This window comes from Saccoglossus kowalevskii, chromosome 6, assembly GCF_978046115.1.
Source record: "Saccoglossus kowalevskii chromosome 6, keSacKowa6.1, whole genome shotgun sequence".
In the NCBI taxonomy this organism is placed as follows: Eukaryota; Metazoa; Hemichordata; class Enteropneusta; family Harrimaniidae; genus Saccoglossus; species Saccoglossus kowalevskii.
Genome location: NC_140646.1, coordinates 14,130,741 through 14,153,167, shown reverse-complemented (window position 1 = coordinate 14,153,167; position 22,427 = coordinate 14,130,741). Strand labels below are relative to the sequence as shown.

Genomic DNA, 22,427 nt, shown 5'->3' with positions numbered 1-22,427 from the left:
TATCAGTAGATATTAATTACCTAATTTGCATAATTAATTAATTTTCAGCTTTTGATATTTCAAGTAGTAATCATCACATTTGAATGAAACCTGGTACATAGATATCGTAGGACACTGCACAGACCTGATAGTTTTTAGGGTAATATGAGTACTTATTAATTACCTAATTTGCATAATTAATTAATTTTCAGCTTTTGATATTTCAAGTAGTAATCATCACATTTCAATGAAATTTGGTACATAGATGTCATAGGACACTGCACAGACCTGATAGTTTTTAGGGTAATATGTAATATCAGTACATATTAATTACCTAATTTGCATAATTAATTAATTTTCAGCTTTTTGCCTGATATCTCAAGTACTAATCATATCATATTTCAATGAGACTTGCTACATAGATCTTCTAGGACTATGCAGAGACCTGATTAGTTTTAATTGGATATAAGTTATCTAATTTGTATAATGTTCCACTGATATATAAATAACCACGAATTGGATTTTAATGAAACTTTTAAAGAGAACTATGCAGAGACCCAATTAGTTTTTGGTCAATATTTATGCTTATTAATCACCTAATTAACACTGATATCTCAATTACTGATCATCACATTTGAATAAAATTTGGTACATAAATGCTCTAGAACTTAGACAGGCCTGATTAATTTTGGGTTAAAATTTGTTCATATTATTTCTCTAATTAGCATAATAATTCATAATTTTTTGTTCTGTTCTGTTCATAATAGTTATCTGATTTACATAATTAGTTTTCAGCTTTTCCATCAATATCTCATGTACAAGTAATTTTTAATTAATTTGTAATGTGTCTTCAATACTCTCAGCACACGGGAGTTCTTTCTAAGCTTTCTTTGATTTACCACAGTCAGCTGGTGTGGTTTTTACCTCCGTACGAACGCGCTAAAAATCTTACATATCTGAAAAGATATTGTAATACAAATGAATGATTCGAGAAGAACACATCATACACTTTCAAAGAGAATCAAAATTTAAAATAGGTGAATTTCATCTGAGGTGGAAGCTGCGATGACCGATAAATATAATAGCAATCGCAGAATCAAGGCGTCTGCTCTAACGTCATGTTCCCCACTTCCGGTTCCCTGTGGTTTCGCGCTTACAATCAATCCTTCAATCCCGACAAGATATGTAACACAAATGCTGATTGGTTAAAATAGCAAAAAAAATATTCCACTGCCCAATCAAACTCTTTCATACATTGGCGGCATTGAAATTAAAGTCTCACCTATCGCGAGATTAGGCTGAACGACGATCTCTACATTGGTCGAGACGCCATGCGTGTTTGGTGACAGTAGTTGTTCCTCATTTTCTGAAACTCTTTTTAATTTTCTAGTGGTCGCACTGAAGCGAATCTGTTATCACACTGGTAAGTACATTTTTAAATATGTTATATTTACGCATGATTAGGAACCTGCCTTTTTATCAAACAAGTCGCATTTTGTACGATCCAAACTCCATTTTTCTGGAGGACAACAAAAAAATGGCCGACTGTTTTCAATTTCTTTGTAACACGTCCATAAATTTAAATACACAATGCATGCACTTATTTCTTTCTTAATCCTTATATCATTCTTAATTTTACTTGATTTTTCCGTATCACATTATGTAGAATCGCAACCTTTTTTCTCCACATACACCAATACTTACTAACTGCAGTGGTGAAATGCGTCGGGCGATTCAAATCCGAGCAAGAACTGCGAATTTGCAGACGTTGGTCAGTGATTGAAACAATATGAATGGAATAAAAAAAATGAATCAAAATAATCTTAACATGGTGAAATAGTGCCCCGGATGAAATAAGTATTTAGTAGTTGGTCATGGTCAGCTGGTTGTGTACTGTAATGCCAGAGTGTCAACTCTGTATAAATGCATCACGTGTGCATTTTATGGGAACATATAAACAAAATAAAAATTGTATATTAGTGCTGTTGTATACTACCGTGTATTATGTTTGTTGGTTCTAATAATTTACTTGTATCATGCCAGTACACTCATTTCTCAGTGAAAGAAATTAATTCGTTTGTGTTCTATCCTTTCCTGAGAACTGAGCTACATCACTGTCTCCCAAACATTAGCAGAATCAATCAGGAGTAAGATAAAAATTTACTTTTTATCGTACCATTTTTTTATGTAATACCCCCCCCCCCCCCATTCTTGAATGCAGCTACTGGTGCTCATCCTCTGTTCCGGGTGGGCAGAGTCCATTACCAATAATTCCCCAAAGATTAAATTCCAAGAAGGTTGGCCAATTTGCCAATCAATCCTAAACAAAAAATATTTAAAAATAATCAAGCTACTAAGTTTGAATACAAACCTCAAATACACTTGTATGAACTGAATATATATGTAAACACCAAGGTTCAATGCTATCATTAAACTATCATGTTTCAATTCTAGTTGTTCATTTTATCTTCTAAAATTCCTGTCTAAATATTTTCCTGTCTAAACTGCCAGTCGTGGATTATATTTTTGTGAACAATAGACGTAGTCGCACGATGTGGTAGCGGCTTATAACACAATACAAGTCAATTTTGCAAAATTAGCAACTCATTGTTCGCAAGTAAATTCTTTGATGATCGACGCAGTCTTTCGATTGAAAGCGAAAATTCTTTCAAAATCAATTCCACCCCGGTATAACATGGGCCAAGCGGAGTTCATGATCAGTTTACACTACTCAAGAAAAAAACCATGTTTATTGCATGATTGAGTATGCAATCTACATTTGAACTTTAATCGCGAATCATGTAAAAAATTGCTAATCACCTCTTTTAAAAAACCATCATGCAGTTTTCATCTGAAATCCATACCAACACATCATGCTATGACAACACTTTACTTCCGCAATGTACTTTTTATGATCACTACCATTCGGGAAAACTTCGTGTTCTTCCGGCATTACCATGCAGCATTCTGATTGGTTAATGGCATTTTTCAACAATCGGAAGACTTCTTCTGTACTACGCAGCATCTTATTTGGTTAACGAAAATTAGGTCAAAGGAAGTTGTTCAGGTCAAGTCATGATGAAAAACATCATGGCGGAAATTGCTTTGTATCGAGAGTTTGCGTACGATCAAAGACATTCCAAACGAAGATAATTATAAAGATCTTGCCTTCGACTGTTTTCCCACAAACCCAGTGTTCTCCCCAGACTTTATGTCAAGCATCATGGTCAATTTGCATAACAATGCATCTAATTTGCGTAATTTTATTTGCATGATAATCAGTTTTTCCCAACAAATATTGTCAATCTACAATTAATCAGGGTTCTCCACAAGGGGTTTTACAGGGCGCCGCGCCCCGTTATCTGAAATTGGCGCCCTGTTTAAATTGTCAGCGCCCTTGTTATGTTTCCTGTGCGCCCTGCATGGTCCCAGACAAAGAATTGTTTACAAAACAGGCCAACACTCATTGTCTTCCGAAGATTATTCATCGTGCTCAGGGTAACTGGTTCATTGTTTTAAGGTGCAACTGTGAAAATTCCGGTTTGTTATCGTAGCAGGTCACCGTGAGGTGATAACACCACCAAACAAAAAGTTTCAAGTTTTTTCAACAAGATTAAAAATGAACATGTGGCCTAGAAAAGTGCATTATCGTACCCATATTTTTACTGCCAGGGTGACGTCTAAATATATAAAATCGTTATCGGTAAAACCATTCATTAAACATGAGGTCTATGGTTAAAACCAAGTTCACACCGTGACTAGGGAGCGGCAACATCGTCACCGCTGAGTGGAACAAAGGCAGCAACTGGGCAGCTATGCACTTGCATGATCGGTAAACGACCAGCGCAGCCGATGTACCATCACAGACATTGCTGATCACCAAGAAGTCCACACGAATGCTTGCTTGAACATGTAAATGTTTATATTTAAATGTCACTATTTAAAGTTGAATTTTCTTTAAATCACGATTTAAAAACCCCTGTAAAACGGCCATGCTTTCAACTCGCATCATAAGTGGAGGAAATAAATTTACTTGTGTTCTTTAGGAACAAATATTCTGATTGGTTGTTTTTCGCGTCAATGCGTGGCTTTGGCCAATCAAAAGCATCGTGACATAGTATCAGGGTGCACACAGTAAAATGAACTGTTTCCGGGTCATAGCCGTTTTCAACGAAGCAGACATCAACAAACTTTGGATTCGAATGAAAATTATTCTTTTAACTATGTATTTTGTTTTTTTATACCTAATTCTATTATTTTTGATAGTAACTGTTAACTGCAGATCGAAAATCTTCTATTGTGTACATTTTATTTTGTTTGATCACCTTGGTTTTTGGTGCCATTCATGCAAGTTTTTTAACGAACCAATTACGAATATTTGTGCGACATCATACATTTTATTTTGCTTCATCCAAATAAATATAAATCATAAATATAAATTTTTGCTAAAAATTAAATAAAGCATGTATGTATCTATTTGGGAAAATAAATTAACAAACTTGTTGCGTCTTTTTCTGGACACGATCATTACTTGTAAACAACTGATGTCGCCGCTTGAGGAATCGTGCAGCTAAAATCAGCTGATTGTACGTGCTGACGTTTACTTAATAGCTCTTCAAAATTCCTATTCATTTTGTAATAATAAATATATATTATGCATATGTAATAATATGTAGATTAATAGATTTTTTGGTTTCCATTTATCAACATCCTTGCCAATGATGCACGTTACAAATGTGCCACGCCCACTTCACATGCGCCCTGTTTAATTTTCAAACCATGGAGAACCCTGATTAATTAAAGACAAGATATTCTTATATCTGATAAATTTTATATCATTTTACTGCATTGTATTTTATGTTTTTGTATCAAGTCGAAAATGGTTTTGAAATAGAACAGCATAAAAATGAAAAAAAAATTAAAGACTTGTCAGTGAATATAATGTTATCCATGGATGTAACTGGTTCATCATTGTGTACAAGTTTTAGTGCTCATGTCACTGTCGGTTCATGAAACATGTACAACCATAAATTTACTCTGTAGTAGATTTTTGTGTTGAATAAAATTATTATTATATAAATGTCGGGCAAAACATTTTTTGGTTAAATTTATAAAGTCAGCGAGATATTGTAATATGTTGAAATTAATAATTAGGAAAGAATTCTACAATGGCATTTCGGCACTAATAGTCAGCGATTTTTCATTGCAATATACCTTATGAGTAACGCTACGATCACCGTAACATTGTAAGGTGACGGCATTGTGTTAAACGGGTATTCACTGCTGCTATTGCAATCATCGGTATCTGACGTTTTGGTGTGAAATACACAAATTGTTTATTAAAACGATTCATTGACGATTATCATAGGCATTACATCAAAATCGCCAATGAGATGTTGTTTTTAAACATCGCGGAAAAAACATGCACTCTTCGCTGCCATCTTTACCTTGATCAGAACCCCCTGTAATTTAGCATTCATCGGTCACACTGTTGCAACGTGCATTATGTCGCCTTAGGGCGGCGTTCTTCGGTACTGAGGCACCCTATGAATCGGGTATTTCCATAGTTCAGAGTTCGTTTTTTCTTAACCCGTCAAGTGTGCTGTTGAGTTATTCATACTTTTCTTTTGAATGAGACTTAATTTCACTTGTTTGTTTTTTTAAATTTTGGGGTGATTGATGTCACTGGCGATTGAGTGATAAAAAAATCAAAGTGCAGCAAATCGGGGTTGATCTTCCCGACGTACGGCCGTGACTGTTTTTGTCACATTGTTGCCATTGTGTGCAATGGGCAAATTGTTGCTACTCTAGTAATTTTTTGGGATTTGGAGGCTATGCACCCTTGAAAGACTTCGCAAATTCTTGCAGACTTCCGGTTTTATCACTGTCTTTGTATGGCTAACAAAAGCGGGATTACCTTTCGATCAATACATGTTATTGTTTTAAATACGTGCAAGACGAGACTGACACTTGTAAACAAAGCAATGAGCATCACGGGTGAGTGACTAAGCGTCGCGGTACCATGTCGCTTCAGAGGCATGGGGAGAACACCAAGACCCTACCCATTTTTGCACTGTAAATTCAGTCGGTATGTAAATGTATTGTAATAATATGTGTGTATTTTTATGAACATGTTTGTTTCTTCATTGTAAAAAGTGTCATGGAAATAAGAGACGTAATATTTCTCAGAGACCGGCTCTGTGAATGAAAAATGAAATTTGGATAATTGTTCATGGTTGGGAAGATGGTTACAATTTTAAACCGCCGAAAAAATTGTTTGTTATGAGGTTGTCCTCAAGTATAAGCCCACCCCCTAATTTTCCCGATTTTACATGTTCAGGCCTCTGGGCTTATACTCGGGGGGGGGGGGGGAGGGAGTACGGTACTTCTGCTCCTCTTGATACATACTCTTTATAGAACTGTTCTCAGACAGTAAGTGTGAGAACATTTTTACTTTGCCCGTAACATCAAAGAAGGAAAAGATACATTACCGTACTTATTCGGGTAAGAGCCCATGCCTGGACAAACGCCCACCCCCTACTTCTGACACAATAAAGAAGTTGAGGTCATATCCATTGCACACGCCCAGGGGTCTTTTTCTACACACACAAAAAAAAAACTATTTTCTATTCGTTGACTGTGGTTGTATTAACAGTTGACTTTACCCTAAAAAGGGCCGGCCGTTTGGTTTGTGCTTCCTTAGAAACGATTCAAGCAAATCGTATAAGGAGAGCCGCTAAGCAAGTGTCGCACTCGTTCTGCTTTAGCGTAATCGACAATGAAAACAATGTTGTAATATTGTAGCAACCCGTACCTGGGAGAATGGTTGAAATCACGTTATTTTGGCTTTATAAATATTTTGTAGCAGCTTGCAAATCCATAACTGGGGCCAGCAATTTTGCAATGTCACGCCGAAGACTGCCAACTTTTTTACCATCTTTTATCACCGCTATTGCATTTCTTCTGTCGTTGGATAAAAAAAAAACTTCCTATTTCAAGTCCACTGCGATATCCATATAGTGAGACATTCCAACCGCCGGAACATGCTGAATGATAACTTTCACAGTGATTAATAAGCGTCGAGTCTGATAAGAAAGCAATGTCACGATTTGACCTTTATGATGAAATACTTGTAGTGATGTCATTCTTAGTCAATCAGTAAAGCAGATGCATAAAGGTCAAAGATGGTTGCTAGACTGTAAACAAAAGCATCGTCTGCAATCGCAGCAGAGCGACCCCATTTTTCTTGTCTCTTTATTATGATTAGACATGAATGAAAAGTGCCAAGCTGACAGACTGCGAAATTCGTGGATTAAAAGTGCCAAGTCCAAATTGTGTGGGACGATATTGACGAACTTCAGGAATAATGTTTGACGGCTACAGTGACGCCGACTTGGACATTTGAGGGTTTTGAGTTTCACGAAGATGGCAATAAATGTACAAATAAAGATCTGAGAAGTTTTTTCAAACAGCTATGAATTTTTATAATTTTTACTGTGTAAATTTGTAAATTATTATTGATTTAGTATGACGGTTGATTCGTAATTTGTCGACCGGAAATCATTTTACGCAGTTTAACCCCTGACATTTTAATTCATTTTGAGTTCACGCGTATGGGCGTGTTGGTCGGCGGGAAAATCCTAATTCAAATGATTCCTCACTGTCGATTTTTATTATTTCTGGTTTATTTGTCACATTATAAGCAATACATTATGATTATTTTTGTTTTACTTCTAGTGTTGCATATTGTTCATTTATTTCCGTTGCATGTTTTCATTTGCCGTTCTATTCCCTGCCGCAGTTAGATGTGCGTGTTGTCAATTTTCTCGAATTTTCGTTTTTTTGCCAGGGATCTCCTGGCAAACGCCCACCCCTTTTTTTTGGCAATTTTCCATGTTCAGGACCCTGGGCTTATACCCGGATAAATATGGTAATGGAACAATTTCTGTCTGGCATTGCCGTTGTTGTCATCGTGGTCGTTAATAATTGTTATTGTGTGAACAATAACTTTACTAATTCTATTCCAAACTTTATCACACTTGGTCACCTTATTCATCAGTATAAAGTCTTCCCTGAGTATGAACAACAGATGTCCTGTATGAAAATATCATGCAAAAATTGAGAAAATCTAATAAAATATTTTGACTGTTTCTACGACTGATCACCGTGATACACATTCAAAGGTCACTGATCTTAGTGGAAATATGCATTGTTGTCTGTGTTGAATGAAGCAAATCCTTTATCTTGTAATAATATTATTGTAATGTATCTCCCAAATTCCATGGGAATACTAAACTGGGTTTCAAAACCAACTCATGGAGAGAGTTGTTGCACAGTCTTATACAAATTTGCAAACCTAAAATCTTAACAGAAAACAAGATGTCAGAAAATCAATATAAGCACTCCTATGAATTGAGTGACAAACTTGATCAAGATCTGAAGCTAATAGAAAATCTGTTTACTCCAAAGTAATCAAATCAAAAACAATACATAAAAAGCGAAACGTTGCATCCACATTTTGAAAAAATAATTGTACTCAAAAATAGGTATTCTGTATTTGACAGACAGACCATTCGACAAATGAGAATTCACAGGAATTTGTTTCAGCTATTAGAACAGAATGATAGAGCTTTAATAATAATTTAAAATCGCACTTTAAAAACAAAGAGCTGTGTTTGAAGATTCTCAGGAGGCAAAAGTACTGTTGTCCTTTCTTCACTAAACACCAACTATTTAAGTTGATTTGCATAACGTAGCAGAGCTTGCCACATAATAGCTATTCGTAGAGGGAGTTTTTTTTTACTTCTCAAGTAATACAGTAGTCACACAATGGACATAATAAGGCAGTTAAGATTTGTCTCAGTAAATCATTAATTTTTGAACAAAAGCCAGCTAAGATTTTCTGGTATCTTGCATGATTTATAAATCTATTCGCGTCTAAATGCAGCACATTTTTCTGAGCTGCGGCATTTGTTTTTATGATAAAAAATCTAAATTACTTTGAATAAAGCTGAAAATTATGTCCCTTAAAATAATAAAACCAATTAGGCACCAATGTTTTTGTAAGATATTTATATCTATCAAGGACATTCGGTAAATTGCTTTCCCACTGTTGTTTCAACCCCAAAACTTGTTTGTATCAAAATTAATTATGACAATGCATATTGATATTGAAACAAACTAAAGAGAATAATATTATATAACAAAGGGCAAGGTCACCAGAGTTCAACTATGTTTTTAAACAGGTACCGTGCCAATTGGAAATTCTTTCGACAAAACAAGAAACCAAGTACACATAATATTGGTTTTGGAATAAGTGATTGACATGCATCTCTTCTGCGTAAGTCTTTTAACATATTACATTTTACTTGTGCTAATGCACATAGTGTTTGTGCTAATGTGTCAAGGTAAAGTTTTTTGTAGTCGTGTGTATGAACAAAATGTTGATATTGGATTTCAGGAGCACTCACGACATGAGCAAAAGTCGGGGTGTTTATAGACGAAGGGACAGAAGCACATCCTCTGAAAGCTCTTCTTCTCGTCAAGGTCGTGACCGCCTTCGGAGCAAAAGTCGATCCCGATCTCGAACTAGAAGTTCAGTGAGAAGCAGTGAAAGAGATAAAAAAACCTTTGGCAATATTACAAATAGCAAAGACCCAAAGGACATAGACTCTCGTGTTTTTATTGGAAATTTAGGCACTGAGGAGATTTCCCGGCATGAGTTAGACGATTTGTTTAGTTTATGCGGTAAAGTTGCAGGTAATTAAAATATTTATTTGATTTGTAAGATAATGAGTGTGCTGGTGTGAATGTCTTGGTATACTTGTTCTCCAAAATGATTGGTACATATGTTATATCATGGGATGTCCATCAATTGGACAATATAGACTTGTAGTAGTTACCTTGTCGGGCATTGTATTGAACTATGCATTACTATAGTAACGGCAAAATCTGTTTGCATCTTTAGTCTAGTTGTTCTTTCAACTGTACTTCACTGCATATGTCGTAACAGTTTTTCTAGAAAAAAATAAACAAAATAAGCACACACAGGCGGATCGACCTGGAAACGCTATATCAGAAGGTTTCTGCGCTGTTTTAACTGAGTTTTCACAGAAAAATGTATTCGAGAAAGATTGCATGTTGTACGGCAGCACGACAGTGTGCGGCTCAAAACAAATATTTATGACTTGAAAGTTCAATCTGCAATTCTGTAAGAGGGCGCCAGATAAGAGCATCAGGGTGCTGCGCTCCTGTTCCCAGATTCAGAAAAAACCCTGTCGTCGTATCAGGACTAGCCAATTACAAATATAAATATCGTACTGAATATTATTACTTATCCGTTTGTGGACAATATCAAATTCTAAAATAATACTTCAGTTGTGTGTTTATGTTCAATGATGAAACCTGTTATGTCATGTGGTTCATTCTTTCAATTTATCTTTTTTCAGGAGTCTCTGTACACAGAGGTTTTGCGTTTGTACAATATTTTAACAAGGAAGACGCTGAGCGTGGTGTTGAGAAGTACAATAATACATATATTAAATCACGAAGAGTAGGTATGTTATTTTTCTCGTTCTGATTTTTAATGTCACAATCACCTATTGTATTGCTTGCCCCTGTCCTAATTGTAGGGGATGAATCACTTTCTACCTGTGTTTTTTATTACTTTGCTTGTATCATCAAAGATGGAAGAAAAAGGTTTATTAAAGGAAAAATGTCTGTCAATAATTGTTAGTGTCCACAATAACTTTGCCAATTCTATTCCAAACTTTTTCAAACTTAGTCATCAGAAAATCAGATAAAATAAAATATTTTGACTTTTTCTACTTGAATGGTCACTGGTGATACACATCAAAGGTCACTGGATCTCAGTAGGAATATGCATTGTTGTAGGTGTTCAATGAAGCAAATCATTTATCTTGTAATAATATCATTTGTAATGTGTCAACCAAATCCCATAGGAATACTTCACTGGGATTCAATGCCAAATCATGGAGAGAGTTGTTGCACAGTCGGATACGTATTTGCAACCTATCAATAAAATCTTAACAGAAAACAAGGTGTCAGAAAATCAACATAACCTTTCCTATGAATTTGGTGCCAAACTTTTGATCAAAATATGGAGCCAATAGAAAATTTGTTTAGTTCAAAGTTATCAAAACAAAAACAATGCAAAAATACATAAAAAGCAAAATGTTGCATTCACATTTTGAAAGATAAACATATATTTCATACTTGACAAACAGTTCATTTGACAAAACATTTTTTTGTTGAAGTCTATACATTTTGAAAATCAAAATTCACAGGAATTTGTTTCAGCTTTTAGAACAGAATTATAGGTTTAATAATACTAATTTAAAAACATCAAAAACAAGGATTGCAGTGTTTGAAGATTCTCAGGAGGCAACAGTACTATTGACTTCTCTCTCCACTGGACACAAACTACCGTTAAAGTCCTAATATAAACCGCATACGTAATAGTAACCGCACCCCCAATTCCGGCTTCGGGGTTGAAGAGTTCTTAACAAAAATTGAAAACTTGAAAAGTACCTATTACTAACCGCACCCCCAATTCAACAAGACCGTGACTGACTTCATTGTTTCAACCAGCTGTTCCAAAACGGCATTGTTCCTAATCCTATTCATTTGTTTCGACAACATGCCTAAAATATTCACACCTATTTATTGTTCAGCGGTGATAGGATGTCAGACCACAGGCGGTCAGACAGGCAATGAAACTGCTTTTGTTTTGGCGGCGACCTCTGTCAATACTCTTTCTGAATACGTCTGTGTTTCGTAAGTTTTAGACAATGAGCTTTTATCACCGTAAAAGTGTTAAACTGAGCATTGAAGAATAATTTATCTTTCGAAAACAAATAATTTCTTGATTTAAAAAAAAAAATCATGCTGTTTTCCCATGGAAATCAAAGGCAAAAGATCGCGCTACATTATCGGTAAATCTCTTCCGTGTTGCGTTCACCATGAGGTCGCTGAACTGTCATTAACATATTCAAATGAGCTATGTAATTTAGACACGTGGGCACCATCCAGCATTTTGATTGGTTAATTAGCGACTTGACCTATCCGGTCAATAATACGTCACGTGAGCATTCAAAAACATGCAGCATGGATATCGTATCGGCTGTTTACACGTGACTGAAATCATTCGCTTACGGGGAAACTAAGTTGAATTTTACTTGGATTTTATAAAAATTCAACGAATTTATTTTTCGTGCGTTATTGTAATCACTACTAAATAATAATCACTATATCAACACTTCGAAAACAAGTAAGTTATTCACTTGTGACCCGCAGCATGGCCGGATCGAGCTACCGTTATGTGATCATTTGCTACTAAGCAGTGCATTCGTGTTTTTATTTGAAACTTCTGTTAGAATATACTTTTCGTTACCAAGAAAATTAAAAAAATAAATGCATATTACATTAAAAATACTGAGTATTTTTTGTATCATGTGAATTTTTTTTGATTGACTGTAATTTTTCAACATTTCGTAACGCCTATTTTAGAACCAAAATAAGGCCTTTCACTCTTCCCTGATGCCTATTCAAGAGATTGTACGGTGTATTGTTTGTTTTGTGCATGTGTTGTGGACAAAAAATGACCACGCCCATTTAGTGATTGCAATATGTACGTAATAGAAACCGCACCCCGAACTTGAGCTTTTGATCCCAATTTTTAAATTGATACATTGTAATATAAACCGCGGTTTATAATAGGACTTTAACGGTATTTGCATTCTTTGGCAATTCAACATCTGTTCATTGTCATATGCTATGTCAACTCTGATTAGCTGTATGCTTTACATGCATTTTAATCACTAACTATTTGAGTTGATTTACATACAAAGCAGAGCTTGCAACATGATAATTATACTTTAAGGGTGTTTTTTTAACTTTTCAAATAATACAGTAGTCACACAATGAATATAATAAGGCAGTTCATATTTGTCTCAGTAAATCATTAATTTTTGACAGACACCTGAACAAATTACTTTTGCAAAAGCCACCCAAGGACAGCGGACAGGTCATTTGTTGTCATTCAGTTGAGCGGTTGTGAAATGATTGTGATCCAATGTTGCAAAAATTGATTTGAATTTGAAGTGCCAGTCTTTTGGAGAGGGATGGTTTGTTGAGATCTTTCTTCATCAAAATTGACCATCAAATGTGTGTACATGTAGCATATGTGAATAGTAGTAAATTTTTAGCTTAATGGCCCTGGGTAATGCCTTCTCTGAAATCCGTTCTACCACAATAAAATAGTAGGGCAATCTTTTTTCTAGATTGTAATCTTGCTGGTGAGAGACAAAAAAATCAAGAAGCTAGAACAGTTATGGATAGAGACCGTGATAGAGATCGAGGAAGCAGAGAAGGCAGCAGAATTCTGTACGTATTGCACTGTGATACTAGTATACATGTAGCTGCACAGTTTAAATGTATTAAAAATATCAACCTGTAGGGTTGACCCTGGGAATCTTCTTGATTTATGCCATTTGTGAAGACAATTGCACCAAATTCACCAACACTTCATGCTGCAGGAACCCGGAAAACTAGTTTCGTTAAATTAAAGTAGTTTATAGTATTATGATCACTTGATAATTTGATTATCTGTACTTTATCTTAAGTGTTTTGGTTTTGATTTTAGTGACTATGACAGATTTGATCCTTATGATAGGCCTTATGATAGGCAAAGATCTCGTGAACGTTCACCATTACGTGATCCTTATGCTGACCGATATAGAGGAAGAGACTCAGAACTAGATCGGAGGTGAGTTTTTGATGAGAGGCTGATATTTGAATTGACCCACTGTATTGTCCATTATGTTTTTTTTGAGACAAACTACAACTGTAGTATCTTTGTGTCTTCATTATGCCATTATATCTTCCAAAGCTTACTCAAACCTATCCTATTATTTTCTATGACTGCTTATTGTCTACTGTTACTAACTGCCCTATATAGATATATTGCAACTACGCTTTTCAATTCTTCGCCCTAAATTATTTTATCCCACTATTCTGTATCATTCTTGCACGCACATTATACAAGATCATGCCGTCCTTTTTCCCTGCATTATTTAAGGAAGATAACAGTTCCTCTAATTCCTTAACATCACAAGCAAAAAGTACTATATCTTCTGCAAATGTTAACCATTTATTTTAATTCCCTTCTCTAGTAGATCAGTTCTTTTGAATATTTCCTCCAATGCTGCAATGAAATTCATTTGTTCGTGTCCCTGTGTCACATTTCTGCCTTATTCTTCGGTCTATTTTAAATTTCTCACTTGTGTCTATTTTAAATTTCTCACTTGTGTTGTCAATCTTAATTTGGACTGTTCCATAGTTAAAGGCATTCTTAAGAATTTTGATTTATTTATCATCAACGTCTTGTTTTTCTAGAACTAAAAACTAATGATTGTAATAAAAATAACTTGTGTTCAACTTTTAATCTTGTGTTGCTTGTAATTTTTCTGGTACGAATGTGCATTATGTTCACAATAACATTCTGTAATATTCTTACCTTTTTAATATAAGTGTATTGTTCAGCAGTGGGTTCCATGCAGTGTTTACAAAACATCTCAAATATATATATATGCCAAACAAAATTTCTTTACAGGTATTTAAAAAACACACCTAAACCAAATACATGTATTGTATATATTGTATAGTGGAATCTCATATTTACCATAGACTCGACCGTTTACATAAGCATATGCTCTTCTGATGAAGCAATAACATGTTTTATCATACCCTTTTCATGCCTAGTTACTGTGTACCGGTTAACAGAAATGTCAAATTACTTTTACCCTGTTCATAATTTACTTATCGTGCAAGGTTTACATATTAGCATCAGTACCTTTAAAACCTGAGATCCCTAAAAAAGGTCTAACCATGCATTAAGTGAACATAAAGGTTTTATGTTCACACATGACGTGTCTTTAAAAACATCAATAATGTATGGGAAAACAATTCAGTTGGTTCTTGTATGAACTGTCTTGTTTGTGCTGCTTAATTATGCTAAGATTGTATATGTAGATAAGGTACAAGTTAAGTATGTAATATTTTCAGGCGTTTATTAGATGAACGTGATCGTGATCCTTATGACCGGCATGATCCCTTTCCACCACGCGAAAGAGACCGTGTAGATGATTACTATCGAGGACGCCGGGATGTACGAGATATTAGAGATGAACGTGATGATCCATATGCCAGGTAACCATACATTATTTCTATCAACTGATGCCATACATACACTGCTTGGCATTGCCAGAGAATGTGATTTGCATACTGAAATCTGGCCGCCATTATAATTTACACCTGGAAATATGATTTAACATTAACATGATAGTATGGAATACAATCACAGGAACACTATTATTAAAGAATCATTTTGTTCTGTCTTGCAGGGACCCAAGGCGAGATGAGATTCGAGAAAGAGATCATTATGAAAGACCGTCAGCTCGTGATAGACTTCCCCGTGCTTATGCTGATTTCAAAGAACCTGCACCACAACCAACACCGGATCCAATACAAAGACCTGTTGATTGCGAAGTAATTGTGGTCAATAGACAACAACGGTAAGATTCAAGTCGCCAAAGCAATTTTCATAAAAGACGTGTATTTATATATCTAGTGGTGAAATGAATTATATAAAGGACATGTACAAATCATTCATGTTCAAACACTGTAACTGTATACGACTTCTGTGGCAATAGCATACTATGTGTCAGTGTAACTGTATATGACTTCTGTGGCAATAGTATACTATGTGTCAGTGTAACTGTATATGACTTCTGTGGCAATAGTACACTATGTGTCAGTGTAACTGTATATGACGCACCGTAACTGCATGGCTTATTTTACTACACATGTTAAAACTTAAGTAAACGTATAATTCACCCTCAACTTGAGTCCTTTTCCTATGTCATGGTGTATACAGTACATCAGGGAGTGATACAAGAAATAATGCTTAATATTTTTTCCATGCAGAGATTATGCAGAGACAGTTGAAAGACGTCTAAAGCAGATTGGTCTGATAGTGGATATTATTTTCTTAACATCTGATGTTTCTTTGGGACAAGCCTTAGATGACGTGTCAAGACGTGGTGTGTTATATGCTACAATGATCACAAGCCAGCATGAACTTCATCGCTCAGTTACTCTGAATATACTACATGGGACACCACAAGGTATTGTGATTTTCTCCTGCAGTAACACACCTCATAAATTACTCAACAAATAAAAAGGTAGAGTGTTAGGTGTGTTGCTACATGCAGAGTTTTATCTATATTTTGTATTTGGAATAATTGCTACATTTGTGTAATTAATTTTGTGTAACAGGTAATTTCCCTAGGTTGAGCAGAAATGGTTTATTCAGGATGCACCATGCTTTAAGCACATTTTTGGCTGTACAAACTTGTCACAACTTAATGGTGACTTAATTATTATGGGGGGGGGGGGGTCCGTAATAGTTATCTTCCCTTTTTCATGAAATAGTCATTGCCGCAAAATATTTTCTTTTCTTATATAATGAGAAAAGTTTACAACACAGCAAGGCACACTAAAAAAATTCAAATAAATAATGAGGCTTGCCTCAGTTTGGCTGAATAAGTTTGATGCTACAGTGTTCACTTCAACAAATAAACTGTCAGAGTTCTACTCTGATAGGAGTTGTTTTAACTTGCTGTTTGATGTTTTGTTTAAGTAATAGTAATAGAAACGATTTATCTCCTCACATCAGAGTTTTCATTCCCTGCATAGCAACACACTCCCACTGTATACAATAATCTGTACTACTGCTTCCATACTTAGACTTGCTATTCTGGTTTTTACGATTTAGTAACGTAGTTACATACTCGCAAGTGGGATCAAAATGCAATGATTACATTGTTATCACATGAGATTTGTCCACTTTACCCGGTGTGTACTAATTTGTCAACTCATTTCTTCTGCATATAGTGATTTTGTAAAAAAAAAAAGTTACTGGGGGAAAGGGAAAACCAATTTGTGTGCACACCAATTATTTACCAGTTGATTTGAACTAGCATTACTATCTATCATTAATTACGTCCTTCATTATTAACAGCAGGCATTGAAACCAGATTTTGCATTCATGTTTGTGGCAAACTAGAGCACATGCTTCCTCAATTTTTTTTCAATTTTCATACCCAGAATGTTACTATTTCTTCAAACTTGATAATCGTGTGTTGAAAAATGAATATACATTTTCCCTCTTGCCGCAACTAGAATTATATTTTAATTTTCTTCCCAGCACATGGATAAATGCAAGTGGTTAAATACATCAAACTGTTGACCTGCAGTACTCTCTAATCATCATCATTGTACTTTTAAAATTGCTTCCATCTTTTCTATATATTACTGTTATTAATGTATCTGAATTAACTCCTTTGGATGATGTATGTTTCATTTTGCGTTTGTGATATTATTCTACATGTGGATCATTTACACAAATGATGTACACAGTAACAACTTAAAATGTCTGCCTATCCTATTCACTTTAATAATATAGACAGCAGAAGTGAAGCTAAAATAATGGATTTTTAATAATCGTGCAATGTTTATCATCTACTCGCGCATTACATTTTTGTGTTCAACGATGTGAATTTTGCTGAAAGGATGATTGTTTTGAATTGGGAAGATTTCCTTTACTCAACTAACGTATGCACAAGAACATTGTACAGACAATTTTCCCATTAATTTCTGTTAATTACTTGACTTGTATTGCAACTTACTGGCCTGTATACTGTTTGCATACTGTTCAAGCCAGTGATGACAAAGGTTTTCTCAGTTTCGTGAAAGTGGGTTGTACTTCTAACATGCTTAGTTGTGTTACCTTCTTTAACGTGTATAACTAAATCCTGTACCAGTCTGGTACTGTTAAACACTTTTGGCTTGCAAAATACGCTTTTTGCTAATTACCCAGAGTTGACAAAATATTGTAGCAGTGAAGTAGGTGACTTTTGTGACAATTTGTCAATGCACTTAAAATTTTAAAATCGCAATTTTTTTATATTGAACGAAGTACAGTGGAACTAGAGAATTACAACTGAAACTAAAATATCTTTATAATAGAACATGCTCATCTCATCGCGTACGACTTTTTCATCAAGCAATGTTTTTATTATGTTCAACAATGTAAGTATTTCACTGGATGAAGATTAAATACGAAAATTTCCCTCACTCAATAATAATATATATATACACATATATCCCCAAAGCACATTTCTGTGCTTATATGGTTTCTATAAAATACTTGCATAATTCTACATCATAATTTCTGTTAACAAGTTGTAATGTTACTCATAGGCCTGTTTATATTGTTTGAGCCCTGTATTCCCTACAATGTTTAAGTCCAACACAACACTGATTTTATCAAATTCCAATTCCTGTACCAGTCTAATACTGTGACCAGTTCATGCATTTTTGAAATAGCAAACTCTTTATATTAAACAAAATACCGCGGAACAAGAGAATTATCAGTAAAGCTAAAATATCCTGTTATAAATCATGCTCATCAACTTGCGTACTACTTTTTTATCAACCATGTGAATCTCCAAATTAATGCTACTGTAAATATATGTATTTCACAGTAAATTTTCCCATATCTGTTTATTATCATTATTCATTGCCCTGTACATTGTTTTAGCCTCGCGTTTTTTACAATGCTCAAATCAGACGTAACACTAATTTATCTCAATTTTACTCAAGTGGTTTACTTTGTGCACTAAGTGTGACTAAGTCCTGTACTACTGGTAGATACTGTGAACGAATACTGTGCAACACATTTTTCTAAATTTTGCCAGTCAGCAAAATATTTTGAACTAAGAACAATGGAACTGGAGAGTTGAATCATGCTCATCTACTTGTGTATGACTTTCATCAACCCATTTTTATTGGATGGAGATTTTAACCATGAATAGTTTCTCCGCATAATTCTAGTGTATCCACAAAATGTATTCTGTGTATAGTATCCTTCAATTTTACAAAACATTTGCATATTATTGCATTGTACAATCCTACTATTTGTAATGCAACTCATTGACCAGAACATTGTTTAAGCCCTCTGTTCCCCTGAGAAACAATGTTCAAATCAAACTCTAAATTGAGATTTCCGGATTTAACATAAATGGTTATACCTGCAACATGCTCAGTTTGTATGTCGCCTTGTACAATAAGTATAACCAAGTCCTTCTGTATTGATCTCGTACGGTATACTATACTTCTGACATGCCATGCAATGTTAATCAAGTACATGAATTCTCTGCCAGATAACCTATGACTTTAGGTCTATCACATCTGCTACAAAGGGTTGTAATCCTTCACATGGAGACAATTTTGTCTTGTTTTTTGACTGCCATGGATGGATTAAAAATTAAAGAAGTGTAATCGTCGCCCAGTGCGTGTTCAAGTTTCATGTAAATAAACAAAGCATTTTACACGCGTTGTATTCGTCGCTATGAGTGTTATATCGAACAGGACCCGGCACAACGACTGCCACCCTTTAACGTATACAGTATGTCCTGGGACAGAATAGTTTTCCATAGATACTTGAAAATTAGCAAAGTATATTCCCTATGATTGGCAATATGTTTAACTTGTCATTTTGTTTGTGTCATTGTCACTATGCCAATCAGTTGACAGCTGTTACAACAGACTTAATAACATTGGTTGAGACCCCCCTTCTGCAATCAATTACTGTTAGACAAAGGTGCATCGACATGGACAGTGTTTGATAGGAATATTGCTGAATTGGCTAATTTTTTTTATCAGCAAATGAAATTACTGTTTTTTTTTTTTTTTTCAAATAATAATTATCCTGTGCCCCTTCTTCTTTTGTTAGAACATAGGAACATGCCGCTGGATGATGCCATGACATTTATCGCGCGTAACTTTGAACGTTACATGCAAAACCTTCGTGAAAAAAGTTTAGCAGCAAATTTAAGCTTGGCCACAGGTGTAGAGTTAACAGTCCCACAACTCCTGTGTCTATTGGCTGATGGAAAACAACTAACAGTGGGAGAACTGGGTAAGGTTATCGATTATCTTCAAGATCGCAAGAATAAGCTTTTGGAAGGTGAAGTTGGGAATGCACAATTGATGGATGTGCGAATGACCACTGCTGACGATAAAGCTAGTAAGTGCTGCAATTTCTCATTTAATTGAAATTACTTGTATTCCTAGATTTTAGCTGTTCTAGGCCTCACAGAGCTACAATTTGGGTACAGTCAATCTTAGGGCAGGGTCCCAGTACATTCTCAACACAATGGTCCATGTGTATTCCAAGGGTGATATCAAGTAGTCCTCCAATACATTATTCACACTCAGGTAGTTCCAGGGTGATATCAAGTAGTCCTCCAATACATTATTCACACCCAGATAGTCCCAGGGTGTGATATCAAGTAGTTCTCTAGTATATTCTTCATACTCGGGTAGTCCAAGGTGATGTCAAGTAGTCCAGTACGATTAATAATACCAAGAGGCTCTTTCACTGTGCTATCTCAGATAAGAGTTTAAGATGTGAAACATGTGCAACTTTCATGTGAATTTCCTTATATTGTGTTTTGTTTGTTACATCAGGCACTCAAAAGTTATTAGAACTGCAACAACAGCAGCAGCAGCAGCAACAACTACTACAGCAGCGACAGCAGCAGGAGGAGCAGCAACAACAGCAAGCTGATCTTCAAGCAAAGATTTTGAAAATATTCAACCCAAGTGGTACTGCAGCCAGTAGTGCACCAACTCCTACAACTGCAGATAATTCAACTGCCAACCGCCAAAATATTAATCCATTTGGTATTGCTAGTGTTGCAGCTTCTCAGCAACCACAAGCCAAAGCTCAGCCAGTGCAACCTGCAACTCGTCCTCAAACCTCAATTCCGTCACTTATGGATCAGCCTGTTCCTCCTCCAACTAATGTTTTATCTAAAATAGGGAAGGCTGCAGAAAGTAGGCCACAGTCTTCTGCTCCACCAGTTTCCTCAACAGGGAATGCTGGACCAGGAAGTGAGCCTGGTTTATCTCAACAGAATGGCCAAGCTTCTGCTCCAGGTGTTGGGATAAATTTTGACAACCCTTCAGTACAGAAAGCTTTAGACAACTTGATTCAGAGTGGACCAAATTTGTTAAAAAATCTAGGTCAGGTTTCTCAGATAGTGAAGGGTGCTACTGGTGGCCAGTCTCAAGCAAAGGCTAGTTTGACAGGTCCACAGAGTGCTAGTGAATCTGGTTATGGTCAGGCTGGTGGTCTAGGTAATAGTGGTAGGGGTCCCAATGTTGAAGGGAGAAATGAAGGGCCTGGTGGTTATGGTGGAAGGGGAGAAGGCCCTGGTGCATTTGGATCCAGAGGTGAGGCTCCAGGCGGTAGCCGTGGTGGTCCGGCTGGCTATGGTGGTCCTGGTCGACTTGAAAATTATGGTCAAAATGAAGGTGGTGGTTTTGGTCGAAGAGTTGGAGAAGATGGTGGGTTTGGAGGTGGAATGGATGGTTATGGGGGAGGTGGGTTTAATGCTCCTGGCAGAGGTGGAATGGATAGAGGTTTTGGTATGGGTGGAGATCCAGGGTTTGGTGGTGGAGGTGGGAGAGGACGTCCTGGTATGGGTCCTGGTCCTGGTGGTATGGGTCCTGGTCCTGGTGGCATGGGTCAGGGACCAAGGGCAGGTATGGGTCCTGGAGCCGGCATTGGCCCTGGCATGGGACCTGGTATGGGTATGGGCATGGGTCGGGGAAGACGTTATTAGTTATGTACCACAACAAGTGGTTTATAATTCTGTGAAAAACAAATTATGTATCGAAAAAACAATGCATTGCAAGAGAAGTTGTCATAAAATTGCTTGCTTATAGTATTTTCTGCCTTGAAATTGTTAGATGAACAGTAAATGTGTACCTGTTTCTTGATCATGTTTTTACTGGTATATTGTTATAAGGCTTATACAAGATTTATACATCTTGAACTTTTAAATTTGTGATTTCACTCTATTTCTGGTGTCCAGTTTTTTTGTGTTACCCTGCATTTTATTGAAAATTTTTGTATTAATCATGCTACCCTTGTGACTGTCTTAAAATAAAAATCTTGGCTGTAGTTTGAATAAAGATGTTGGTGTACAACCTTTAAATGTGTATTTAATTGCCAGCTTCTTTTACTTGAATCTTTTATTACACTGAGCATAATAACCAAAGGAAATAATCTAGTTGGGTGTGTTAAAACAAGTAGCCGAAGTCTTCTTATAAACCAAACAGATAGACCCCTTTCCTTCATTCCTTTTTGTGGCAGCTTGATTGGCTGTATATGCATCGTCGGAGATAGATTCATAATACTGTAATGAGAATATTTTTTTTACATGCAAATTGGTTCTATAAAATGGTGCCCACCCTTCTATTTTTAGACATTTAACTAGTTGAGGGCATCCCCGATT

General features: G+C 35.8%; 1 protein-coding gene across 2 annotated transcripts; it reads left to right on the top strand.

The window, feature by feature from the left end:
• Positions 1 to 1,272: 1,272 nt before the first annotated feature.
• Positions 1,273 to 22,131, top strand: LOC100370051 (uncharacterized). 2 transcript variants are annotated; one of them, XM_002732845.3, is made up of 11 exons: positions 1,273 to 1,402; positions 9,225 to 9,319; positions 9,440 to 9,738; positions 10,428 to 10,535; positions 13,281 to 13,383; positions 13,643 to 13,765; positions 15,064 to 15,207; positions 15,402 to 15,572; positions 15,985 to 16,184; positions 19,856 to 20,149; positions 20,593 to 22,131. In XM_002732845.3, exons 3-11 carry the CDS (start codon positions 9,453 to 9,455, stop codon positions 21,750 to 21,752), a joined length of 2,589 nt encoding a protein of 862 aa, XP_002732891.1. In that variant the 5' UTR covers positions 1,273 to 1,402; positions 9,225 to 9,319; positions 9,440 to 9,452; the 3' UTR covers positions 21,753 to 22,131. The 2 variants fall into 2 exon arrangements, with proteins under 2 accessions (XP_002732891.1, XP_085356206.1); XM_085500080.1 differs by lacking the exon at positions 9,225 to 9,319.
• Positions 22,132 to 22,427: the final 296 nt, after the last annotated feature.

Coding starts and splice junctions, on each gene's coding strand:
- LOC100370051 (XM_085500080.1), top strand. CDS start 9,453: ATGAGCAAAAGTCGGGGTGTTTATAGACGAAGGGACAGAAGCACATCC. Junction 13,766..15,063: donor GACTCAGAACTAGATCGGAG/GTGAGTTTTTGA, acceptor TAATATTTTCAG/GCGTTTATTAGATGAACGTG. Junction 16,185..19,855: donor ACTACATGGGACACCACAAG/GTATTGTGATTT, acceptor TTCTTTTGTTAG/AACATAGGAACATGCCGCTG.